Source organism: Rattus rattus, chromosome 9 (assembly GCF_011064425.1).
Source record: "Rattus rattus isolate New Zealand chromosome 9, Rrattus_CSIRO_v1, whole genome shotgun sequence".
Taxonomy (NCBI): Eukaryota; Metazoa; Chordata; class Mammalia; order Rodentia; family Muridae; genus Rattus; species Rattus rattus.
In genome coordinates, this window is record NC_046162.1 from 49,569,731 (window position 1) to 49,588,872 (window position 19,142).

General features: G+C 47.6%; 2 protein-coding genes across 3 annotated transcripts; one reads left to right on the forward strand and one right to left on the reverse strand.

Annotated features, from left to right (window-relative positions):
* Window positions 1-4,734: 4,734 nt before the first annotated feature.
* On the forward strand, window positions 4,735-6,969 carry Cldn7 (claudin 7). The gene is made up of 4 exons (XM_032914487.1): window positions 4,735-5,387; window positions 6,176-6,340; window positions 6,450-6,534; window positions 6,624-6,969. Exons 1-4 carry the CDS (start codon window positions 5,165-5,167, stop codon window positions 6,784-6,786), a joined length of 636 nt encoding a protein of 211 aa, XP_032770378.1. The 5' UTR covers window positions 4,735-5,164; the 3' UTR covers window positions 6,787-6,969.
* Window positions 6,970-7,303: 334 nt separating this feature from the next.
* Window positions 7,304-19,068, reverse strand: Elp5 (elongator acetyltransferase complex subunit 5). Of its 2 annotated transcripts, XM_032914480.1 has the most exons (8): window positions 18,594-19,068; window positions 18,383-18,443; window positions 18,213-18,293; window positions 13,402-13,628; window positions 10,304-10,485; window positions 8,750-8,845; window positions 8,243-8,343; window positions 7,304-7,653 (listed from the first exon to the last, which is right to left on the reverse strand). In XM_032914480.1, the coding sequence occupies exons 1-8, from the start codon at window positions 18,691-18,693 to the stop codon at window positions 7,539-7,541; spliced, it is 963 nt and encodes a 320-aa protein (XP_032770371.1). In that variant the 5' UTR covers window positions 18,694-19,068; the 3' UTR covers window positions 7,304-7,538. The 2 variants fall into 2 exon arrangements, with proteins under 2 accessions (XP_032770371.1, XP_032770373.1); XM_032914482.1 differs by lacking the exon at window positions 13,402-13,628 and having other exon boundaries at window positions 18,594-18,630.
* Between the last annotated feature and the right edge of the window lie 74 nt (window positions 19,069-19,142).

Consider the following 19,142-nt stretch of genomic DNA (forward strand, 5'->3'; position numbering starts at 1 on the left):
AAGAATCTGGAATGTGCCTCCACTGGAGCTTTCTCAGAAAGCAGAGGAGGGTGTGGAAGAATGAGTCAAGGGTTAAGAGCATCTGTGCTCTTCTGGAGGGTCTGGGTCAGAATCCCAGCACTCTGTGGTGACTCACAACTGTCTGTAACTCCGGTCCCAGGGATCTGACATCCTCTTCTGGCCTCTAAGGGCGCTGCATGCTTGTTGTGCACAGACATACATGCAAGGCCAGATGCCCACACACATAAAATGAAAACATTAACAAAACAAAACAAGACTGCAATGGGTAGATGGTTGGAATGTTCCACGACAGCACATCTGCCTCCTGAGACTGAAGGCTAATGGCCCCAGTGACCACTCCCAGCTTTGTGTCATACCAAGGTGTGGCAGAGGGGTCTGGTGACATCTAATCTCTACTAACATCAATAGGTCTCAGGGTTAAATACACCATACGACCCACCGCAGCACAGACTTTCTAGCTCCAAGTGTCAGCACTGCCAATATTGCTCCTTTCGCCTGGTGGCATGAGCCTGTAATCAGAAAGACAGGAGGCAAGAGTGTCATTGCAAGTTTGGGACCATCTTACTCTCCACAGTGAGTTCCTGGCCAGGCAGGGTTACATTAGCAGATCCTGTCTCAGAACCTCTACCAAAAAAGCCAGGCGTGGTGGTCCACGCTTGGAATTCCAGCACTTGGGAAAAAGAAGTAAGGAGGGTCATGAAGTCCAGACCACCCTGGCCCATGAAACAAGACCTTGCCTCAAAAAACAAAACAAAACAAAACAAAACAAAACAAAAGTTGTAATCCTGCTTCAAATCAGTGACTAAGTTCCAAAGGGGCAGGCAGTGCAGGGCCTTTGCTCTCGCTCTTCTTTTGCTCATAGCGTTGTTCTCTCCCGACTGACTCATTATTTAAGTCACTCGCTCAGAAAGTCGCCCTGATCTCGCTTGAGATTGGACCCAGCCTTTTACATTACTCTGCCTCATTACCTTCAAAACAACCAGTGTTTTATGTCTTTATTGCCCAGCTTCCTCCTTACAGAAAACAACCCAGAGGAGTAGCAGTGTCCTTATCTGTCTTGTCTACCAGTGTATCCCTAGGGTTCATCGCAGGACGTTTATAGGCATTCAGGAAATGCTAGTGGGACAGTAGAGGAACTGTTGTTGTTTTTTCTCGGAATTCAAAATCTAGACACCTCTATACTTTACTGGGCAGCAGGGAAATTGATACTTAATCCATAAGTACACAAATAAAGTTTCAGACTATGAGAAGAACCTTGAAAGGAAAGTACAAGTAACCATGAGAGCCTCGAGATGACCTGACTCAGCGTGGGTGGGGCAGTCAGGTCGGGCTTCCTACTAGAGCCACAAAGGACGAATTTCTTAGCTGGGCAGAGGAAGGTGGGTGGGGTGAATGGATTAAAGCACTCAAGCATAGAGAACAGAAAGGTGCTTTATGGGGCGGGGGTGGTGGTGGAGGGAGGTTTAGAACATGCATAGTATGTTTGGGGGACAGTTGAGAGACAAGGCAGGTACGTAGGTCAGTAATCTAGAGTGACACTTAGGTGTAGCTCGGTGGCACCAGCACTGGTGTGAGGCTCTTGAGTTCAATCCACAGCAACAGAGGAAAAGAAAAAGTGCCATGGAATGATTTTTTATTTTACTCTTAATATTTATTTTTTATGTATATGTATGTATGTCTGTGTCCGAGTGCATGCAAAAGCCAGATCAGGTTAGAAGAGATATTGGAACTGGGCATGGTGACTCATGCTCCTGCTCCACCCCCTCCCCCAAGGGCTTCACTTTATAGCCCTGGCTGTCCCGGAACTCACTCTGAGGACCAGTCCAGTCCAGCCTCTAACTCAGAGATCCAACTGCCTCTGCCTCCCTAGTCCTGGGAAGAAAGGCATGTGCCACCACTGCCTGCCACGCTCCAGCTCCTTTAATCCTAGTAGTCCATTGGCAGAGGCAGGAGGATCCCTGTGAGTTCAAGGCAGTCTGGTCTACATAGCAAGTTTCAGAACAGCCAGGGCCACTAAGAGAGACTTTGTCTCAAAAAATGAAATAAGTAAAACATTAGTAAATAGGAATAACAACAACAACAACAACACAAGAGGCATCGGATCGCCTAGAACTGGAGTTACAGAAGGTTGAGTCACCATGTGGATGTGGATGACAGAACACTGATCCTCTGCAAGAACAGAAAGTGCTCTTAATTGTTGAGCTGTCTCCTAAGCCCCTCACTGAGGGACTTTTTAAAAAGAACGCAAGTTTTAAGTATACAGAAAGGAAGTACTCTGGGGAGTGAGTTTAGGAAAGGCTAGGAGCAGACTGGTTTGGAGGCAGTTGTCTCCAGGTGACAACTAGATAGTAGCTAGGCATATGGTGGTGACTGGTGACGGTGATTCCTGAATATGCAAACAAGAGGAGAATGAGAAACACAGACTTTCAGAGCTGGAAGGCACTCCCTTCTGGAAGGCTGGCTTTAAACTATCTATTTTTCTGCCTCTGCCATCTTCCAAAAGCATGCAGCAACCACATCCAACCAGGAAACCACCTTAAAACAAAAAAAGCAAAGGGCTGGAGAGATGGCTCAGTGGTTAAGAACACTGACTGCTCTTCCAGAGGTCCTGAGTTCAAATCCCAGCAACCACATGGTGGTTCACAACCATCTGTAGTGGGATCCGATGCCCTCTTCTGGTGTATCTGAAGACAGCTACAGTGTACTCATATAAATACAATAAATATAAAAAACTTTTAAAAAAACAAAACAAAAAACCCAACCAACCAAACAAACAAACAAAAAACAAAAGCAAAAACATCTATACCCGGCACTGGGCGGGGAGGCCCCGGTGGTCCTCTTGGGAAGTCCAGGTCTACACAGTGAGTTTGAACTAGACAGAGCTACAAGGTGAGATCCTGTCTCAAAATACCAATCCACTCACCAAAAAACCAACCAACAAACCAACCAAAACCAAAACAAACCATCCCACAAAACAAAAATCCAAAAGGTCAAAAATAGACACAAATAACAGAGTTCACGAAGTTCTGTATTCTAAACAAAAGCAGGTTAATTCTTCATTCTATACAAACAGGTTAATTATCGGCTGAACGAGAAGGACATTTAAAGATGTTTACTGGATAAATGGAGGACTTACAGAGAAATGTGTGAGGGGAAGAAGAACTATCAAGAGAGGGGTCTGGAGAGATGGCTCAGTGGTTAAGAGTACTGCTCTTCCAGAGGACCCAGGTTCAAATCCTAGGACCCACACGGCAGCTCACATCTGTCACAAGGGCCTGACAGCCTCACAAAAACATAACACATGTAAACAAAAAAACAATGCACATAAAAGTAAATTTAAAAAAAAATCTAGCAAGAGAAGAAAGACCTGGGAGGTGGAAGGAGGAAGGAAGTTGTAGGAGAGATAGACTGAAAGAAACAACTAGGGGTTGGGGATTTAGCTCAGTGGTAGAGCGCTTGCCTAGGAAGCGCAAGGCCCTGGGTTCGGGTCCCCAGCTCCAAAAAAAAGAACCAAAAAAAAAAAAAAAAAAAAAAAAAAGAAAGAACTAGAAACGGGTTAGGGGAGACAGTGAGGGACACATTGTGTTACTGGGCTCCAAGGGTCTGGAAGGAGCAACCGTAGTCTGAAAGTGAGGGAGGAAATAAAAAGGCAGAAGGCAGGAAAAGGAGAAAGATCAACGGGAGGAATGAGAACCTTGGGAGACACGTTGGGAGGAAGGATGGGGTGAGTTTTGGAAAAGTGGAAGGAATGTAAGGCCGAGCTAGGGTTTTCAAGGGATGAATTAAAGGCCACCTTGGGGAGTCAGATGCTAAAGTGGGTCGGAGGGGACGTGAAAGGGCACACAAATAGGTCCCTGGAAGCTCAGAATGAAGGAAAGAGAAAGTTTGTGGCTGGGGGAGGAGGTGAGGAAAATGGAAGGTAAGCTGAAATGACAACCGGGGGAAGGGAATGTTGGGTGTGGCATGGCAGACTCTCTGACCTAGGTCTTACCCTTCTCCTCACCCTCGGATAGCTCCTTCAGGTAGAAGGAGCCTATCTGTCAGAGGAGGCTCTGACAGGCTCAGGTGCTAGTACATATACCAGTGGGTCTAGGGACCAGGCATGTGGGGGCTTTGGAGAGCCATGCTTTGTGGAGGGCTGCCGTGGAGGCTTGAGCAGTGAAGCGGAAGGTTGCTAGACTGTGTGTCTGGGTGCAGAAATTCCTAGAAGGGCGCAGCACGGGTGATTTTACTGTAATGGGTTAGGGCCTCTGAAGATGAGACAGGCCATGGTAGGAGACTAAAGACAAATGACCAAAGAGTGGAGGCGAAAGTCAAATAGCAGCGCCTGAGCCTGCGGTGGAAGGGTGGCGGGGAGCCTTCCCAGGGGTGTCTGTGGGCACTGGCTCCACAGCGACCCCGGAGCACCTGTACGGAAAAGAGAGAAAGGGGCCACCTAGAGTCTGCAGGGCAGACTCGGACCCCAGGGACTTCTGAGAAGCGATCGCCTATTCCCATCAACGGTTAGAGCCAGGCAAATGAAGGGGCGTGACCCTGGAGCTCGGGTTTCTTCCTCTTCACCTGGACAAGGAGGGGTAGGGGCCAAGACTTCCGGTTCAGGTGAGTGTCCCTTCGGTGACGTCAGGTCACTCTCGCCTGCCCCTCTGGTCCCGCCCAAGCTCCTGCGCTCCGGGTGCCCGCGGGGGCGCGTCCCCGACGCCCTCCGTATATATACTCAGGTGCGCCGCACCTGTTCGCCCGCACCTGCCGACCTCACCGCCTGCTCCTTCGCCGCGCACCGCAGCCCGGGGCCCAAGGGCCCGCAGACTTTCTGGGGCCACGCCCTAACAGCCCCTCCACTTCTTGGGGAAGTCTCAGAGCACGCCTGAGGGAACCGCCTGGCCTTCGGGGACCGCTTTTGTCTGGAACCAGTCCTTCGAGCGAAGCCGGTTCCCTCAGTTGTGAGAGTGTCGCTTCACCGGAGGGGACGATTTGTGTTTGGCTCGGTTAACAAGAATTTTAGTTACCCGGTCAAAAAAATTTTTTTTTCTCCTCTGGGTGACTTAAATCTCTATCCAAAATTTCTTGTGTGGCTGCTCCCCAGATTTTTGTTTTACTATAGGGTCGCCCTCCCGGCGCGTCCCATCTTTTCTGAGACAAGGAAATGGCTAACTCGGGCCTGCAACTACTGGGCTTTTCAATGGCCATGCTTGGCTGGGTGGGTCTGATAGCGAGCACTGCTATCCCACAGTGGCAGATGAGCTCCTATGCAGGCGACAACATCATCACAGCCCAGGCTATGTACAAGGGGCTCTGGATGGAGTGCGTCACGCAGAGTACCGGCATGATGAGCTGCAAAATGTACGACTCGGTGCTTGCCCTGCCAGGTAAGATTGCGGGACGGACGGGGCGGACGTGCTCCGGGTCAAGGTGGCGGGGGTTGGGTGTGGGGCAGGGCCGAGGCCGTACGGCCGGGCGCTCGGGGTTGCCAGGGAGGAGGAAGTGGACGTCTTGGGCGCAGTCCGTGGGACAGAGAGGGAGCGAGCCTGAGATCTGGCTGTTCCACGTGGGCCCACGCCCCTCTGCCCAGGTCGAAGGGGGGAGCCCTTGACGAAACACTTCCCAATCCCCGGGAGTCAGTGGTCTTTCTCTTCCCCTGCTTTTTTTTCTGGACAAAAGAAGAAGAGGGACGTAGGTGCCCAGGGCCGCAGAATCGTGCCCTCGTTAGACGTGGGACCGCACTTGTGGCCTCTAATCTTATCGGCCGATTAGCTGAAGCCACAAAACCCGGTGGCCTCGATAGCAGGGCCAAAGCTAGGACACGCGCCGGTTGGTGTGGCCCAAGCGAGGGCCTTAGCCGCCACCTGCACTTCCCTTTCGCCCCCTTTCTCCCTTCCCCCCTACCTGGAGCGGTTTCACCGAAACCTTGGCGCCCCGGGCGGGTTCTGGAGCGCAGGGCGGGGCGGAGAGAGGAAAGGCCTCGGTGGCGGGGTGGGGGCGGGAACAGTCTGCACAGGGCCTACCTTGGACTAGGGGCCCCAGGCTGTCGGCGGAACTCGACAGGCAGACCACGGTCCAGGGGTTAGTGGGCGCGGTCTGCAGCGCTTAGACTGGCGCCATCCTAAGGCTACCTGCCATTTCCAGCAATGACCGCTTTCTTCCTCCTCCTCTGCAGCGGCCACGCAGGCCACTCGAGCCTTAATGATTGTGTCCCTGGTGTTGGGCTTCTTGGCCATGTTTGTCGCCACGATGGGCATGAAATGCACACGCTGTGGGGGAGATGACAAAGTGAAGAAGGCCCGCATAGCTATGACTGGAGGCATTATTTTCATCGTGGCAGGTGAGCCATGGGGGTCCAAGGTGGGACCAAAGCCTCACTCTTTCATCCAGAAGAGCATAGCCAAGATCTTGGTCTGGACACCCAACACCAGAATCTTTTCTCTTTCTAGGTCTTGCTGCTTTGGTAGCATGCTCCTGGATTGGTCATCAGATTGTCACAGACTTTTATAACCCCTTGACGCCCATGAATATTAAGTAAGTATCCAGTCTAAAGACACATATGTGGACTTGGGACTTGGAGGACATCAAGTCCACATTTTTACTCCAATCCTCTCTCCCCACAGGTACGAGTTTGGTCCTGCCATCTTTATCGGCTGGGCAGGGTCTGCTCTGGTCCTTCTGGGAGGGGCCCTGCTCTCTTGCTCCTGCCCCGGCAGTGAAAGCAAAGCTGCATACCGTGCACCCCGCTCCTACCCTAAGTCCAACTCCTCTAAGGAATACGTGTGAGCTGGGGACCCCAGCCTGTGGGCAAGGTGTGAGGCAAAGGCCTCCTGGTCACTCCACCGCCACACACCATGTATAGTTCCCTGTGGGAGGGGGGGGAGGGCTGAGGGAGGTGGGTGAGAGAGGAAGACAAAACATGGGGAGGGTGTGCTTTTGTACAGTAATAAAATTAAGTTTTGGAAATTAGGTCTTTTCAGGCTCCTTTCTCCAGACGCAGACCCTTGCACAGGAGTTGGAACTAAGGTGTACCTACAGCACATGTAGTTCAGTGATGCCTCCAGGTCTTCAGCCCCTACTTTCTTAGGCCTAGTGCCTCAGCTTTAGTCTTAGGCTTTTACCTACTCTCCCCAAACTTCTTTCCCATTATTATTCCGTGTGCCCTAATGGTATATGGGTGGGTATGTGTAGGGCAGAGGGTTCCAGGGACTGAACTCAGGTCACTGGGAATGTGGCAAGTACCTTTTCCTGTTGCTATCTCACCATCCCCAACATCCACTCTTGTTTAAGCAGTTAAGAGAGGTTTTGAGTAACACACACATATATTTTATTAGAAATGGGCACGGGAGGAGGGGATTTCTTATTCTCTGGGCATATACTACACTCTCACCACCCTTTCTGCCCCAGCTTGATGCTGCTCCTTGGCTCACAAGACACAGCCTCTCCAGACAAAACAACAAAGGCAGGCTAGGGACAAGGCAGAGTCTGCTAACAGCAGGATGGTTCTGAGCCCACAGCCTTCCTCTCCTATATGTCTGTCAAATATCTAGGTCGTCATCTGGGTCTTCTTGGTCCACATCATCAAAAGCATCTGGCTCGTAGAAGATGCGGCCAGTGGTCTGGCCTGGCACTGGATGCAGCAGAGCTTGCTGTCTGAGGAAGGAAGAAATGGTGAGGGTGGGTGCTAAGTCAAATCTGGATAGTTCCTTCTAGGTACAGGGATATTAGCGTAGGTAACCCATCCCAGGTCTTTGCTCCTTTTCCTAAAGTTCTGAGAGTGATCAGCGCTGAAGTATCACTAGGTCCTGGACAGGACAGGGACTGTCCTGTACTGCTCTAGTGATCCCAGGTCCTTAGCTAGAAGGCAAGGATTTTTCAGTCTTGCTTCACACCCACCCACATACTGAGTACAGAGTAAGAAGCATCTCCCGAGCTCCTATGAACAAACCCTTGAGACACTCATATACATTGTGGTTTTCACTGCTGCCTGGAGAAAAGGGTCACCTCCCCATCTGGCCTGGCTCTATTAGTCCATGGCTACTCAGTGCCCATGGCTTTACTGGAGAGAAATACAGGAAGGTCCTCTATCATTGTGGGAATTGGGTATAGGTGGGTATGGAACCACTCCCTAGACTTGTCTCTGGAGATGGACTTCAGCCCCTATAAAATCTTGAGGTTAATCAATAACCTGTCATCACCCCACCTTTCTGTGACACAGATGCTGATCCAAGCCCAACCTTACTTTTCAGAGCTGAACTGGAAAGGCAGAGTGAGGCTGTCTTTGGCTTCTCTTTCTTTCTTGGATAAGTGAAGGTTAAAGGTCAAATGAGTGGCAGGATCCACCTGTAGGCACAATGCTGTGACCGCTCAGATCTACTTTCCAAGTCCCAGACCCCCAACACTTCTACTCCCCCTCCCCCTATTCGTGTTTTGAGGCAGGATTTCTCTGTGTAGGCCTGGCTGTCCTAAAACTCACTCTGTAGACCAGGCTGTCCTCGAACTCAGAGATCCCCTTGCCTCTGCCTCCTGAGTGTACAGCTGCTCAGTGAATATCTCGTTTTTATTTTTAATTTTGCCAGACTCTAAGCTCACACCCTTGCTTTGGCCTTGCCATTTTTTTTTTTTTTTTTTTTTTTTTGGTTCTTTTTTTTCGGAGCTGGGGACCGAACCCAGGGCCTTGCACTTCCCTAGGCAAGTGCTCTACCACTGAGCTAAGTCCCTAACCCCCTGGCCTTGCCATTTTTGATACCTGGGTTGTGTGAGGATCCCGGTGTAGCTCAGAATGGAGGGGAAGCCCTTCATGGAGATCCAGGCTGAAGTCAGGAAGAATGGAGAACCACCAAGTCTTAGGGAAGGAAAAAAAAAATCCCCTCATTCATTTGCTGTAAGGCATGTTCCTTAATTTGCTACATTAATAGACTTTTCTTCCTGAGACAGGGTTTCTCTATGGAGCCCTGGCTGGTCTCTCAAGTGATGGTGTCAAAGGTGTGCACCAGCCTGTCTGGCTGGCTTATGGGCTCTTGAATTGAGCAACCCTGAGTTCAAATCATGGTTCTTACATTAACTACTTAGGTGACTTAAATTTTAACATATCTGGGTTTGTTGCCCAGTCTGAATAACAGGATGAAATAATGGCTTCAAGCACAGAAGTAAAACCCAGGTTGGGTGTGGTGGACGCCCCTTTAACCCCATCACTTGGGAGGCAGAGGCAGACAGATCTCTGTGGGTTCAAAGCTAGCCTTAATCTAAGTTTCAGGCTGAAAAAGCTACACAGTGAGACCCTGCCTACACAAGACAAGAACACCACGGAAGTAACTAGACCAACTGTCCATCCCTGTTTGTTTTTTGAGGTGGCCGCATGGATCACACAGCCCAGGCTGTCTGTTCCTCAGCTTACTAGGGGACTTTAACTCTTGGTTCTCCTGCCTCTGCTTCCCAAGGGAACATCAAAGTTTTTTGTTTTTTTTTTTGAAGATTTATTTATTTATCATATATGAGTACACTGTAGCTGTCTTCAGATACACCAGAAGAGGGCATCCGATCCTATTACAGATGGTCGTGAGCCACCATGTGGTTGCTGGGAATTGAACTCAGGACCTCTGGAAGAGCAGCCAGTGCTCTTAACCACTGAGCCATCTCTCCAGCCCCAGGAACATCAATTTTTATCGCTCATCCCATCTTGCTGCCTGTGTTGGCAGCTTGATGTCAATTCACAGAAGTCATCTAAAAGCAGGAACCTAAATGAGGACAAGCCTCTGTAAGAGCCAGTGGTGGAGTGTTTTCTTAATTAGTGATAGATAGATAGATGATTGATTGATAGACAGATAGATAGAAAGAAGCCAGTAGGGGCTGGAGAGATGGCTCAGTGGTTAAGAGCACTGACTGCTCTTCCAAAGGTGGTGAGTTCAAGTCCCAGCAACCACATGGTGGCTCACAGCCATCTGTAATGGGATCTGATGCCCTCTTCTGGTGTGTCTGAAGACAGCAATAGTGTATTCATATGCATAAAATAAGTAAATCTTTAAAAAAAAAAAAAAAAAAAGAGAAGCCAGTACACAGTTCTAGATCTCTTCCATGGCCTCTGCATCAGCCCTTGCCTCCCGGGTCCTTGCCCTGTTTGAGTTCCTATCCTGGCTTCCTTTGATGATAGACGACAATGTGGAAGTGTAAGCCAAATGAATAAACTGTTTCATCCTTAAGTTGCTTCTGGTCATGGTGTTTTTATACAGCAATAGAAACCCTGACTAAGACACTGGCCTTTCTCTGATCCTAATCTCCAGTCTTCTCCGTTGTCTCTCCTGACCTGGTAAGTTGCACGTTGTTGGGGCCTTCGACAGAGGATGGAGGCTGAAGTCTGGTCCATTTTACCACTCAGAGTCACCTCTGTGTGAGCAAGGCTGCTCACTGCTCCCACGGGGCCAGGACCATGAAGCTCTTCATGCAGGAGGCCCAGGACCCGCACCTGCTCTATCAGGGGGTTATCACCTGGACAGGGACAATAAAAGCAGAACATGAAAGATAACAGGCAGCATTTTCTTGAAGGCCTCAGGGAGCAAACAGTGAAGGGAAGAAAGGACTACCATAACTGGTAACTGGACTTTTATCTTGGCCAACCTTAGCATCTCACCACACCGCTCTGTGCTTCTGTTAGTCCACACCTTAATTATCCAACATGGATATGATCAGGGGACCACTGACTTCAACACCAACAATTTATCATGTGTCTCTGAACTCTGTAGCCTTGTTAGTTACTGAACTGCTGTAAGCTGTGTGTATCAGCCTCTTCCTCCCTCCTTGGGAGCACTACCTAAGATACATGGCACTGACCACTTTACCACACTATGCATGGTGTGCATGTGCCATGGCATGCTTGTGGAGATCAGAAGCTTACTTTTGTACACTGTTCTTTTACCATGTGGGATCCAGGTGTTGAATAAAGGTCATTAGATTTGGCGGTAAACATCGTTACCCACTGAGCTAGCTTGTTGGTTGGCCCAATTTGGTACATTTTAATTCTTTTGTAATTAAAAAAAAGTTTGAGCTAAGGTCTCAGTAGATGGTCTGGACTTGACCAGGCTGGTCTTGAACTCATAAAAGATCAGCCTGCCTCTGGTAGGATTAAAGGTGTAAGCCACCACAGCCAGGTCTAATCAAACAAGTTTATTTTTATTGATGTGTATGAGTATCCAGAGGTCAGAAGAGGGTGTTGGTACTTGATCTCCTAAAACTGGAGAAGCAGGTAGTTGTAGGTGTTGGGAACCAAATTGCAGTCCGTTGAAAAAGCAGCAAGTGCTCTTAACCACTGAGCCATCTCCCCCCCAGCTCTCAACATTTGATTTTTTTATATAGGCCAGCATTTTTTTTTTTTTTTTGTTTTTTTTTTTCGGAGCTGGGGACCGAACCCGGGGCCTTGTGCTTCCTAGGGAAGCGCCCTACCCCTGAGCTAAATCCCCAACCCCCGCCAGCATTTTTTAAAAAAAAGATTTATTATTTATATGAGTACATTGTAGCAGTCTTCAGACACCAGAAGACAGCATCAGATCCCATTACTGATGGTTGTGAGCCATGATGTGGTTGCTAGGAATTGAATTCAGGACCTCTGGAAGAGCAACCAGTGCTCTTAACCAATGAGCCATCTCCAGCCCATAGGTCAGCATTTCAGATCAAACTACACAACAATTTCAACTGGCTTATCCTAAAGCTATCATATTCCCAACACTTTTTTTTTTTTTTTTTTGAAACAGGGTCTTATGTTGTCCAGGATGGTTCTGAACTCACAGTAAAGCTAAAGATGACCTAGAACTGATCTGCTTCCCTAGTACAAGAACTAGAGGCCTTCACAACTACACCCCCCCACCCCCATAAGATCTTCCTGTATCTATAGAGCCATTCCAGGCTCCTATCTGGCCACATTTTGTCTGGCTGATCCCTGCTCTTTGAGATAAGATCCTTTCTCAAGGTATCAGTGCACATATCAAAACAATCCCTCTACCTTACATCTCCTGTCAGACCATCTTATAATGGCTCCCTTTCACTTTTAGTTATTTATTTTCTTTAGTACTCTTAGGTTGTTCCTTAGTAGAGGGCGAGCCGGACCCCCCCCCCCCCAAGTTCTGGATTGCAGGTGTAAACAGCTACCTCGTCTAGTTTGTGTGATCCTGATAACGCAGCTGGACCTTTGTGAGTGTGGAGTTTATTTCCAGCCATTTACTTTTCTATATTTTTTATGACCTGAAAGGTCAGCCTTTGCTTTTCCATTATTTAAAACTGTACCCGATGCTGCACTTGTTCTACTTGTTAAAGGAGGGAATGAGGGGTGGGACGTAGCTCAGCTATTGAGCACACCTGCCTGGCTCACATCACCCCTGGCCTCCAGCCTTAGTGCCCTGTACACTGCATGGAAGTACAGGCCTGTCCTCAGCCAGGAGGGAAAAGCAGATCAGAAGCTCAGGGTGGACCATCCTCTCTGCCCAGCCAGATCCTGCACATCCTCCACCAGGCAAGCGCACAGTGCACAGAAGTATGTGCAGACAAGAATCACACAAGAAAATGTAATCCAAACAAAATCCTCACAGCTCTCTTAATTTAGGTGTAGTGCTGGAGCTCTAGCAGTGGAGGCAGATGTTCTAGATTCCAGAAAACCCTCGAAAACAGACCCTGTGTAAAAAACCAAGAACAATAAAACAAACAAAACACTCCACCAGGGCTGGAGAGATGGCCGAGCATTTAAGGGTTCTTATTTCACAGTCATAAGGACCAGATTTGACCCTAGCACCCATATAATAGGTCCAGTACCCAGGAACATGCTGTACCCCAGCTCCATGGGAGGTAGCTGTGGTGCGGGGACTTGCTGGCTTCAGGTCTAACTGAGAACATGAGTCCCAGGTTCAGGGGTAGACTCTGTATCAGAGGAATAGACAAAGAATGACAGAGAAGGCACCAATTCTCTCTCTGGCCTCTCTTCACAGAGGCACGTGAGTGAACCTGCACACACATACTTGCATACATCACATATGGGCGTGCATACTCACAAACACACTTTTTTTCCTGTTGCTGTTATTGTTTTTGTTTTTTTGATAGTGTTTCTTTGGGTAGCCTCTAGCTGTCCTGGAACTAGCTCTGTAGACTACTAGGCTGGCCTTGAACTCACAGAAATCCATCCAACTGTCTCTGCCTCCCAAGTGCAAGGGTTAAGTGTATCCATCTATGCCCAGCTAGATACACACATAAGCCTCAAAACAACAAACCTCCAACTCTACCACTCCACCCCCAATTGTCCCCAAAAGGACATGGCAGAATGTCACACTGGAGATCCTTGATGCCTATTGTTGGAAAAAGAAAGGGTGACATTCTTTGGCAGGAGGAGCTGGACTAGGGTAAAGAACAAAGGGGGAACCGCACCTGCACCTGGGTCTACATTTCGCTGGCTCAGAGCATGTAGGGCTTGACAGAGTGTAACACAGGGAATGTGACACAGCAGCCAGCTGAGAGAGTCAAGGGCGATGGTGACAGAGCCACGATCTGTCCTTCTGCACATGGATCTCAAGGCTTTTAGAGGTCCTTCGGGAGCAGCTTCCCCAGGTTGTGACCAGTTCGAAGGGTCTCTGAAGAGGTCATGGTAAACTAGGCTACAAAGAGAAAACAGGAACACATTACAACCTTGAGTTTCTTTCTAATTTTTGGACTCTTTCTCAATGTTTGCCAACATCTTAAATGTTAATGAAAGCTAATTACTGGAAGGATTTAGTAGCTGACAGCACATAGTTTGGTGTCTCATAACCAAGCTTGGCTTTAGACCCTGTCTAAGACCTCCTAACTGGGAATTCTATCCTTTTTTTTTTTTTTTTTTTTCGGAGCTGGGGATCGAACCCAGGGCCTTGCACTTCCTAGGCAAGCACTCTACCACTGAGCTAAATCCCCAACCCCGAATTCTATCCTTTAAAGTTCTTTTTTGACATCTGTTCCAAACTTCCTTTCTGGCTGTTAAGAGTTGGCTTAGTAATCAAGAGTGGATACTATTTGGGGGGAGGACTGGAGTTCAGTTCCTAGTAGGCTCATAATGGCCTGTGACTCCACTTTCAGGGGACCTGATGCCCTTTTCTCAATTCCACAGGTACCTACACTCATGTGCACATATCCATTTACATACAATTATTAAAAAATAAATCTTGGCCTGGAGAGATGGCTCAGTGGTTAAGAGCTGTTTTTCCAGAGGTCCTGAGTTCAATTCCCAGCAACCTCATGGTGGCTCATAACCATCTGCAATGGGATCTGATACCTTCTTTTGGTGTGTCTGAAGACAGCTACAGTGTACTCATATATATAAAATCGATTGATCGATCAATCGATCGATCAATCAATCAATCAATGTGCCTATCTTGCCAGGCTGTAGTGGAACTTGGGAGGAAGAGGCAGGAGGATCTCTAAGTTCAAGGCCAGCCTGATCTACAGACTGAATGCTATCCAGGACTACAGACACAGAGAAACCCTGTTTTGAAACACAACAACTCCCCTACCCCCCAACCAAAACAAAAAAATTTTGTTAAACTAGGCATGGTGGTGCAAGCATGTAATCCCAGCAGTCAGGAGGCAGAGACAAACATCTCTGTGAGCTCAAGATCTGTCTGGTAGACATAGTAAGTTCCAGGTCAGCCAGGGATATGTACTGGAACCCTGTCTCAGAACCAAAGCCCAAGCAAGAATAACAAAAGCCCTCTCCTGTAGAGATTGCCCTATGCAAAGGCCTCTGTCATTTCTTACCACTGCTTTCTAAGATTTACTAGGGCAGGAAACAAGGTTGCCTCATCTACTCTTCTGTCCCCAGTGTCCTAGCAGCTCCAGGTTTTTGATCCTCAGTATAGATATACCTAGTAAGTGAACATGGGTACTGCAGCAACCTTCTCAACTAGTCTCCACATCCAGGCTGCCTTGTTCTGTTACAGTCTCTATAAGGTAATCAATGGATTAGTGTTTTTCAAAGGTATGGTGTGACTCGCTCTCCCAACCGTCTTTGGCCCAACACCTAAACTTCTATTGTGCTCTGTGAGTCCTCTGCAGTCAGGTCCTCTTTATCTCTCTGACCTCTCCGGCAGTCCTTCGTTACTTTGTTGCTTCCTTTGCCTTGAGGACGTGCATCAGTGCAGCATTGAGCGCTGATGCAAGCCCAGACTCTAGCACTGAATTAAGCAGTATTCTCAACAACTCAAAGGCAGTCGTCTATACCACCAGCTCCTAGGTCAGTAGATACACTGCCTATCTTTTGACTTCTAGGGTCTTTCCTTTGGATTGCCCAACCTGTCATCACTCCTCACTGCCTCAGTTCCCAGCTACTTGAAACCCCAGCTTCAGATAATCTGATGTTCCTAAAAAACTACCTTCTCCTCTAATTACTATTATTAATAATTTTAGGAGATATGGTCAAAATTGTTATGTGGTCAAGGATGACCCTGAATTTTTGACCCGCCTGTCTACACTTCCTAAGTGCTGGAATCATAGAACCCAGGTTTATGCAGTGCTAGAGATCAGATTCAGGACTCTGAGCAGGCAAAGAAGGCACTTCATTACCAACCGAGACATGCATCTAATCTCTAAAACAAGTTTAACAAGGATTTTACCTCACTTTTAATCATATGTATATGAGTGTGTGTGAACACAAGTGCCCAAGGAAGCCAGAAGAGGATGTTAGATATCCTTGAGCTGGAAATACAGGTACCCTGTGTAGGTTCTGACAACCAAACCGAGTCCCCTGCAAGGACAGTAGGCACTCTTGACTGCTGAGCCATCTCTCTAGCCCCTATAATTCATTTTTTTTTCTTTTCTTTTTTTCAGAGCTGGGGACCGAACCCAGGGCCTTGCGTCTGCTAGGCAAACGCTCTACCACTGAGCTAAATCCCCAACCCCCTATGATTCATTTTTAATATTATTTTTTAATATTTTTTTTAAAGAAAATTTACGTAATGTGCATTGGTGGTTTTGAGTGCATTCATATCTGTGTGTGGGTGTCAGATCTTCTGGATCTAGAGTTACAGATAGTCAGCTGCCAGGTGAGTACTGGGAATTGAACCCAGGTCCTCTGGAAGAATCACCAGTGCTCTTAATCAGTGAACCATCTTTCCATCCCCTATTATTTTATCTTCTGAGACAGGATCTCGCTAGGTTGCCTTGGCTGGCTTGTAACTCACTATGAAGACCAGGCTAGCCTTGAATTCATAAGAGACTGACCTGCCTCTGTCTCTCAAGTGCTAGTATAAAGGCATGTGCTACCATGACCATCTGGATACTGGGGATTGACCCTAGGGCTTGCTAGGTGTTGTGGTACATGTCTTTAATCTCAGCACTCAGGAAACAAGCAGACAGACCTCTGTGTTTGAGTCTAGCTTGGCCTATAAAAGTAGTTCCAATACATTGAGAACTACACAGAGAAAGCCTGTCTTGAAAAACAAAAACAAAAAAGCCTACTTAGAGATCTAAAGATCATTTTTGCTAAACACACTAACTTCACTTGATTCTACACATAATGAAAATAAGATGAAGGCTTGGATTACTGCCTTCATACTGCGCCTGTCGCTTTACTTCAGTTTTTGATTTAGACTCCACCCACTTCAGCACTTTAGACGTTTGTCATTTTTTTTTTTTTGGGGGGTTGTTTTTTTTTTTTGGAGCTAGGGACCGAACCCAGGGCCTTGTGCTTCCTAGGTAAGCGCTCTACCACTGAGCTAAATCCCCAGCCCCATATGTTTGTCATTTTTAAAAAGCATTTATTTTACGTATATGATTACACTGTAGCTGTCCTGAGAAACACCAGAAGAGGGCATCAGATCCCATTACAGATGGTTGTGAGCCACCATGTGGTTGCTAGGAATTGAACTCAGGACCTCTGGAAGAGCACTTTTCTGATTTCTGCAAGTACCAAGGCATGCCCACGGTCCACAAACATAGGTAAAACACTTATACACATAAAATAAATATAAAACCTTTTAAAGTAACTTTGTCTTTTTAACATATAATTGTGGAAACACCTTAAAAAAACAATCATTTAAGTAACTGTGATTACTTGTGCTTTTTAAGGAATAAGATTTGCTTTTTTTTTTTTTAATTCACTTATTTTATGTATGTAAGTACACTGTAGCTGTCTTTAGACACACTGGAAGAGAGCATCAGATCCTATTCCAGATGGTTGTGAACCACCATGTGGTGGTTGCTGGGAATTGAACTTCTGGTCTTTAGAAGAGCAGTCAGTGCTCTTAACTGCTGAGCCATCTCTCCAGCCCGATTTATTTGTTTTATATCTATTATTTGTTTAGAGACAGCGTCTCACTACATAGCTTCCCGACTGGTGTGTAACTCTACTATGTAGACCAGGCTGGCTTCAAATACAAGAGATGTGCCTTTATCTGCCTTGAGTGCAAGGATTAAAAGTGTGTACTACGGGGTTGGGGATTTAGCTCAGTGGTAGAGCGCTTGCCTAGGAAGCGCAAGGCCCTGGGTTAGGTCCCCAGCTCCGAAAAAAAACCAAAAAAAAAAAAAAAAAAAGTGTGTACTACTGCAGATACCCTTTTGTTTTTTTTTTTTTTTTTTCTTTTAATTAAATAAGTCTTAAGGGCCGGAGATGGCTCTGCGGTTTAAGAGAACTGACTGTTCTTCCAGAGGTCCTGAGTTCAAATCCCAGCAACATGGTGGCTCACAACCATCTATAATGAGATCTGATACCCTTTTCTGGTGTCTGAAGACAGTTACAGTGTACTTATATATAATAAATAAAAAAATTAAGTAACACAATTACTTTAAAAAATAAGTCTTGGGGTTGGGGATTTAGCTCAGTGGTAGAGCGCTTGCCTAGCAAGCGCAAGGCCCTGAGTTCGGTCCCCAGCTCCGAAAAAAAAAAAAAAGTCTTAAAAAGTTCTGCCAAAAGGTTAATTTAGCCTATTACCCTTTGGAATTAGTATATTCCTTTATCCTGACCTGCGTTTTCAATTCGATTCTAGCATCTATGGTCTTGAGTCTTATAACAGCCTCATGTCCCTTTCCATCACTGGTGTGTCCTTTCTCCAATCTAGTCGGCCAAAGTCTCTAAAAGACACTTCCCTAGTCTTTTAATTTTTACTGTCCCAAACCGTACGATCCCAGTTTCTCCACAATACGAGATTCTGTGCTGTCTGTTGAAGAGAAGCTCTTAGCAACTGTAGTCCGAATGAAACCGAATGTATACTTACCGGCTGTTGACATCAGAGCCGAGACCTTCACGAAACTCTTCTTCACTCACTTCACAGCCCAGAACGTGGACTTGCTCCCCACTAAGGCAGAGATGAAGGAAATATGTTGAAGAGTGGGGATACCGGCTCCTTTTCCGGGAAGGACCAGGAGAAGCTGAGGGCTAACTCACCGAAGTGCAGATTTCTTGATAAGAGCCTTCAGGAGACCACGCCCCTCCCACTCCACGGAATCTGTGGAGAGCCAAATATGGGTGAGATATACTGAGTCCTCGGGTCTCCGACCACGGCTCCCACCCCTAGCCCGGTATCCCCGGAGGATCTTCTAACCTCCCGCTCCTTCAGCCAAGCCCAAGTCTACCACCGCATGCCTTTATCCCTCACCTCGAAGAAGCACCAAACCACCAGTGGCCAACAACGAGTCCAGCATCTCTGACGCCTCAGGACGCCTTCTGATGTCGTCACCACTAAGGGGGCGGGGCATTGAGGATTGCGTCCAACCTTAAAGGACCGCAAAGTCCGGAACGCAGACCCTGTTTTCTTCTTTTTTTATGTTCAGTATTCTCAGAAGGCTTACTCGGAGGGGCCGCTCCTGAGCCTCTGTACACAGCCCTAGAGACGACATCCTTAATCTGTTCTTGCACCTTGACTGGGGCGAGAAGGGCCGTTGGAACAGTTATCAGTGGGATGGGGACAAGGATAGAGGTCGCACGAGATCCAATCCCCAAGAAGGTCCGAACCTGGGAATAAATGACGTAACTCAGCCACGCCCACACCGTTCCGGGCTTCTCCCCAGGTCCCGCCCCGCAGTAACCTTGTGCGCGTGCGTAACGCTGCATCCTTGGTCAGAGCACTGCTTTCCTTAACTCTACCCTCCCTCTTCAGAATGAGTTGAGGGAAACATCAATCCCGGGGAAGTGAATACACGTCACT